Raw genomic sequence first — 7,500 nt, forward strand, 5'->3', positions numbered from 1 at the left:
CACCCTACCGCATCATCCCGCGGCTTAGGAAGCATGTTTCTTTACAAAACAGAGGGATATGGTACCAACTTTGACTTTGACTGATATGACACTAAATGTCGTGAATTTAATTGATATAACCATGTGTTAATGCATCACATCAAAACTAGCAATTCAAAGAACACCTTTTTCTAAATTACTATCTTTATTACGGTGGTCAAACTTCGAAACCATAAGGCAATTTAGCAATATACCGTAAACGCAGTCGACACATGAAATAAAATCCCTTTGGATATACATATCAATACATCACAACATAACCACAATCACCACCCTCGTCTTACAGCAATATAAACATCAGCATCAAAACAATATGACAATCTATAACAAAACTTGACAACAAACTACACCAAACGCCACCATAATCTGACAATATCACTACCACAAAACTTCACACACTAAATCACCGCCATCTTCATACATCAATATCACCATCAACAGCAAAACCCTTGCAGACGTCCTTCTCAACTTCACTCACTCTGTATGTCCATGCGGATTCTCGAAGTTTTCTGTGACGCGGGATAGCATCGAGCAAACTTCATCCGGGAAATAGGGGATTTGCCAGCCACAGGTATTCTCCATGAAGTCACAGTCCCCCCAGGTAGATGTGGAGAACGAAGGCTGACCTGACACGAGAGACAGTGGGAGTGGAGAGGTGAAAACAGGGTTTTGTTTTAGGAATGGTGTATGTCTGTATATTGATTGACTGGGTCGTCATGTTTGAAAAAAGGTGATTAATAATCTGGAATGAATGCCTGACCATGATTCAAACACAGAAGTAACAGAGAGGACAGAAATAAACCGCTAGAACTTACAAAATGCGATTTTTTATCAAGAAAACAAAAGTTTTCCAACAAACTATCTCGACATAAGACGAAATTCCCAGAGCCCCACTCACTAGGACACGCCCCCTTGGAATACGTGATGCTGTCGATGGCTATGTCACCCGAGCCTCGAGTGCCGACTGAAGCTTCGAAAATCAGGTTGAAACTCTCCGCCGAAGCCACCGTCACCTTGCAGGGGTACCAACTGAAACGAGAAGGGGCAAGGATAGTTTAGTTGAAATTAGATTAAATTTCGGTTGTTCTATTAATGGAGCCAACTAAATACTGGAGGCCATATTTATTTAATTACCACAGCCAAGGTGGTTTTGTTTTTGGCCGCGGTTTTTGTTTGTTCGTTGCTTAACGGGAAAACTTTTATCCAGAGGCGTGTCTAAATTTTGTCGGTGATCCGGATCCGGGATTTAAAAAAAAATAATTGCATGAGTTACATTACCTTATTTATTCAACTTGTATTATCACTGAAAGCGGAGAGCGTGTAAAATATAATTTAGTTGGATTTAACATTATTTTGTATATGAGATTAAAAAGTGGAAGGGAACAACGACAGTGATTATATTAAACTTTAACTAAAGGAGGCAAGACCGAAAGGAATATTTAAAAAATAGACTCAAGCATTATAGTCTCCATTATTAATTCAAAAAGAAGCAGCAGGAAAAGGACAGCAAATGAGTAATGAATGAAAGGGCTATGAATGTATTTTTACAGAAAAGGGTACCGACTGAAAAAAATATGGAAAAAATCATTTGTATCATTATTTCCAGATTATGCCAGAAACACCGAACTTGACAAAAAAGGCTAGGAATGAGTGCAAAATAAATCTATATGCGGAGAGGAAAGACGCACGAAAAGGGAAGAAAAGAAGAAAAATAAAACCACAAAGAACTAGAGAGACTAACTTACTCATCAGTGCCTGAAGACGGTCCCTCTTGCTTCCAAAGTTCCCGGATGTTGTTCGCGGTCGCCGTTGGAGCGTAAAGGACCCTGAGGAGGTTGATCGGGAAATGACGGTTGATTGTGTTGTCTTTAGACAGGGAGTTGCTCCAAAGATTCCACCGGTATGTGGCCGGATCCAGAGAAATATACAGTACTTGGGTTTAAAGGCGCACAGAAATATGTACACAAACAACCGTGGGTACGAACACACAAGCACACACACACACACACAAGCACAAGCACACACACAAGCACACACACACACACACACACACACGCACGCACGCACACACACACACACACACACACAAACACACACACACACCCGCACACACACACACAGACACACACACACACACACACACACACACCCGCACACACCCGCACACACACACACACACACACACACACACACACACACACCCGCCCACACACACACCCACACACACACGCACACACACACGCCCACGCACCCCCGCACACACACACACACACCCACACGCACAAACACACAAACACACACACACACACACCCGCACACACACACACAGACAGACACACACACACACACACACACACACACACCCGCACACACACACACACACACACACACACACACACACACACACACACACACACACACACACACACACTCGCACACACACACACACACACACACACACACACACACACACACCCGCACACACACACACACACACACACACACCCGCACACACACACACACACACACACACACACACACACACACACACCCGCACACACACGCACACCCGCACACACACACACAGACACACACACACACACACACACACACACACACACACACACACACACACACACACACACACACACGAACACACACACACACGAACACACACACACACGAACACACACACACACGAACACACACACACACACACACACACACACACACACACACACACACACCGCACACACAAAGAAAAATAAACGGAAGGCCAAGACAAGCACATACCTCAAGGCTCCGATACCGCTGCCATACATATTCAACCAGAATTTCAGGCACATTGGGGACTCAGTTGGATCAAGAACAGGAGAAACCAGCTGTGCGATTTCGCCATCTGTCCTCGGGTAACTGCTGTCGATGTAGGCGTAACCACCTGTGTACGATAGGTGTGGCAAAATGGATTAAAAATTGTCAAGAGAGAGTGGATGAGAGAGATAACTATATATAGACAGAGGGATAGATAGATGGGTAGAGAGAGAGAGAGAGAGGGAGGGAATGGGAGGAGAGGGAGGAGGAGGGAAAGAGAGGAATGGATTGGGAGGGAGTGGGAGGGGGGGAGATAAAGGAGTGAGAGTGAGAGAGAGGGTGTGAGTGAGCGAGAGGGTGAGAGTAAGAGAAAAGGTGCGAGTGAGAGGGTGAGAATGAGTGCGAGAGAGAGAGAATGAGAGAGACACAAAGAGAGAGAGAGAGGGAGACGCCCAAGGGGTGGCGCCCGCTCCCTCCTCCAGAGAGGAACAAAGGAAAGAAAACGAGACCGCCAAACTGAAAAAGTCAGAAAATCCGCCACAAAATAGTAAAGAAAACAAAAAAAAAGAAAGGGCGCAAAGAAAATAAATAAAAGATAAAAGGGGCACCTAAAGGAACAACAACAAAAAGCAACAACCGATCAAACGAAAAACAAAAAGGAACCAACCACTAGTGACTCCGTTGGAGAGAAAGGACGACTGGTCTTTGGTCGGCCCCGTGTTGGTCCTCTCGGTGCCTCGACCCAGAGACCAGTCGAAGTCGTCGTTGTTGGGCTCGTTTGTCAGCTCGCAGAAGTTCAGGTCGAATATACACTCATCTGGCGAAAGAAAATGAGGAAATTTTGATAAAAGCTTGTAAAAGTTGAGGTCAAATATACACCCTCTCCCTCTCCTGCTCTTTCCGTCTTCTTTTTTCCCTCTTTTTCTCTCCTCCCCCGCCTCTCTCCCTCTCTCTCTCGCTCTCCTTCTCTCCCTTTCTCTCCTCTCTACAGCCTTCCCTCCTCCCCGTCTCGCTTACCCTCCTTTCACCTCCACCCCCAACTAAACCCATTCACTCTACAAAAAAAAAAAAAAAAAAAAAAAAAAAGTAAATCTATCCTACTACTTTCATCATGTCTTACTGATTCACATTTCCAACCTTTCTCTGTCCATGCTATATTTCAAAAAAATTCTCACCTTTCCTATCCTGCTGAAAATGGCTGGGTTGATACGTTTTTTTTTTCTTTTCTTTTCTTTTCTTTTTTTTCATTTAATTTATCATATTTTATTTATACTACCTCGAGAGATAGAGACACGCAATAAGTCCATCTTTTATGTATCTCTCCGCCTGTCTATCTCGGCGTTACTCACTCTCGCACGGTCCGTCCTTGAAGGTAATGTCATCGACGGCGACGTATCCGGTGTACCGTTCATACATGAGGTTCGGTACCGCTTCGAACGCCACGCTGAAGTCTCCCTTAGCAGAGAACGTAATCTTCGCCGGCTGCCATTGTCCGCGAGTCGAACCTTTGTGCTTCATGAGGTTCGTTCGCTGGAACACGATCGGGGACGTGTTGTTCTCCAGGGCGTCATTCACGTCCTCCGTCAGGTAAGTCATCAGGAGGACTTGGAACTCTTCGATGCCCAGGCCGTAGCTGGCGTACTGGGGGAGGTGGGGGAGGTGGGGGAGGGGACAAATATTACTCGCACATAGACATAACAGCGATAGGTATCCCTTTGACAGCAACAATAACAACAATGGTTCGCACAACAGCTACGACTCACCGCAAACTCGAGGCATTTCCCCAGGGCTCCTGTTTTCGGGGCCGGCTCCGTCACCAGCCAGGCCTTTTTGTACGGCTGGTCGGTGTTGACCATGTCGTAGGTTGTCGCGAAGCCATATCCTCCTGTGGGTAATGGTGAAGAATACAGGGATTAGCAAGAGATATTGCAGAGGCATTGTAAAAAAGAGGAAGGTGTATATTTGGTGGCATTAATTTTTGTTTGTTTTTCTGAAATTAGGATTCGATGGAAATTATATTTGTTTCTTTTTCGCCATTTTGTATGCCTTCTCCTGTCTTGATTTCCAGATTACATAAAGAACATCACCATCCTCCCGCCCCGCCTCCATATCCTATGTCAATCGCTCCACCCACCCTCCACACATCCACTCAGCCTCCAAACCCTCCTCGCACCCATCCGATCTTGCCCCCCCCCCCTCTCGCCCATCTGACCCCAATCGCCAACCCTTCTCCAACCTCCCCCTTCCACATATCCCACCTCCCCCTCCTCCCCCACCCCTACATACGCCCCACCTCAACTTTACCCCCCACTCCTCACATATCTCACCTCCCCTCCTACCCCCACCTTCCTCCACCTGAAGACCTCTACATCCATCCACCCCCTTCCCCACCCCCACCCGCATTCTCCTCCACCCCTTCCACCTCGAGTCCTCCTCCACCTCCCTCCACCATCCTCCCCGCTCCCACCCCCACCCCCACCCCCACCCCCACCCTCATTCTCCTCCGCCTTCCTCCACCCCTTCCACCTCGAGTCCTCCTCCACCTCCCTCCACCATCCTCCCCGCCCCCACCCCCACCCCCACCCTCATTCTCCTCCGGCTTCTTCCACCCCTTCCACCTCGAGTCCTCCTCCACCTCCCTCCACCATCCTCCCCACCCCCACCCTCATTCTCCTCCAGCCTCCTCCGCCTCTGCGCCTCCCACCTGCAGGGTCATTTCCGTTATCCACCGAAGGTCCACCGCTCCAGTTCGACTCCGAGCCAGTCCCCCCTCGCCACGAAGCCACAGAAAACGGGTCGGTGTTGGTCAGGAGGCTGCAGAAGGACACCGAGGCTCCTGTGGTGTTGAAGCTGCAGTCAGCCTGGTTGGGGAAAATGCATAAGGAAGTTCAGCTGTTTGTGTATGTTATTTTTTTTTTCTTTTCCCTTGTCTTTCACCATCTGCATCTCTACATTTTTCTTCTCTCTTCTATCTTCCCTTTCTTTTTCTCTCTCTTGTCTTCGCTTATTTTCTTTTCTCTTCTCTTCTCTTCTCTTTTCTTTTCTCTTTTCTCCTTTCTATTTTCTCTCTTCTCTCTTCTCTCCTCTCTTCTCTTCTCTCTCTTTCTTCTCTCTCTTTCTTCTCTCTTCTCTCTTCTCTCTTCTCTCTTCTCTCTCTCTCTCTCTCTCTTCTCTCTCTCTCTCTCTCTCTCTCTCTCTCTCTCTCTCTCTCTCTCTCTCTCTCTCTCTCTCTCTCTCTCTCTCTCTCTCTCTCTCTCTCTCTCTCGCTCTCTCTCTCTCTCTCTCTCTCTCTCTCTCTCTCTCTCTCTCTCTCTCTCTCTCTCTCTCTCTCTCTCTCTCTCTCTCTCTCTCTCTCTCTCTTTCTCTCTCTCCTCTTCTCTTCGTTTGTTTGTCTCTGTATTGATATGTGTGTGTGTACATATTATACATATATATATATATATATATATATATATATATATATATATATATATATATATATATGTATGTATGTATATGTACATATATAATATATATTTCTAATTTCTACATGTATGTATATATATATATATATATATATATATATATATATGTGTGTGTGTGTGTGTGTGTGTGTGTGTGTGTGTGTGTGTGTGTGTGTGTGTGTGTGTGTGTGTGTGTGTGTATACACACATACATGTATATGTATATATATACGCATATATATATATATATATATATATATATATATATATATATATATATGAACACACACACACACACACACACACACACATATATATATATATATATATATATATATATGTATATACATATATGTATATATATATATATATATATATATATATATAAATATATATATATATTTATACATACACACACAAACATATATGTATATGTGTATATATACGCATATATATATATATATATATATATATATATATATATATATATATATATATATGCATATATATATATATATATATATATATATATATATATATATATATATATATATATATATATAATGATACTGATAAGGACAACAGCAGTAGCAACGATAATAGTAATGATAATAATAATGATGATAATAAGTATAATAATGATATATATAATGATGATATTAATGGTGATCATGATGATAATAGTAGTGATGATAATAGTAATAATGATAATATTAATAATGATAATAATAATAATAATAGTGATAATGATGACAGTAAATAAGATAATAATAATAATAATGATAATATACAAGATAATGATAATGGTAAAAATGATGATAGTAACAATAATACTAAAATGATGATATTAATGATAATAATAATCACGATAATGATGGTGACAATACTCATAATATCAACAAAAGTAATAATAATAATAATGTTGATGTAATAATCACGATGATGATGATGACAAGACTACTGGTTTTAATAGAAATAACAATGATGATGGCAATGATATTGCTAATGACAATTCTTTCAGAAGCAATAATAAAGAGCCGGAGAGCACCGCGAGGCCTTACCTGAGCGCTGGCCGTCGTCGCCCCAAAGGCCACGGCGCTGGCGAAGAGAACGGGGAAGATCATTCTCCTTGGCTGGTCGACTCACGTTTATCTGGCGCGACGCGAATCTGGTGGCGTATTTGCACGTTTTATTTATTCATTTATCT

The 7,500-nt window shown here is 43.3% G+C and overlaps 1 protein-coding gene across 1 annotated transcript in view; it reads right to left on the reverse strand.

Moving 5' to 3' along the window:
• Window positions 1–7,500, reverse strand: part of LOC113829278 (MAM and LDL-receptor class A domain-containing protein 1) — a 23,010-nt gene that overhangs the window by 15,183 nt on the left and 327 nt on the right. Inside the window, exons 2-10 of the mRNA XM_027382401.2 lie at window positions 7,355–7,461; window positions 5,555–5,711; window positions 4,614–4,735; window positions 4,200–4,491; window positions 3,518–3,667; window positions 2,833–2,977; window positions 1,785–1,865; window positions 938–1,068; window positions 518–665 (exon numbers count right to left, since the gene is read on the reverse strand). Coding sequence (XP_027238202.2) covers window positions 518–665; window positions 938–1,068; window positions 1,785–1,865; window positions 2,833–2,977; window positions 3,518–3,667; window positions 4,200–4,491; window positions 4,614–4,735; window positions 5,555–5,711; window positions 7,355–7,417 — 1,289 coding nt within the window. The 5' untranslated portion in view covers window positions 7,418–7,461. The remainder of the gene's footprint in view (window positions 1–517; window positions 666–937; window positions 1,069–1,784; window positions 1,866–2,832; window positions 2,978–3,517; window positions 3,668–4,199; window positions 4,492–4,613; window positions 4,736–5,554; window positions 5,712–7,354; window positions 7,462–7,500) is intronic.

Source organism: Penaeus vannamei, chromosome 26 (genome assembly GCF_042767895.1).
Source record: "Penaeus vannamei isolate JL-2024 chromosome 26, ASM4276789v1, whole genome shotgun sequence".
Classification (NCBI taxonomy): Eukaryota; Metazoa; Arthropoda; class Malacostraca; order Decapoda; family Penaeidae; genus Penaeus; species Penaeus vannamei.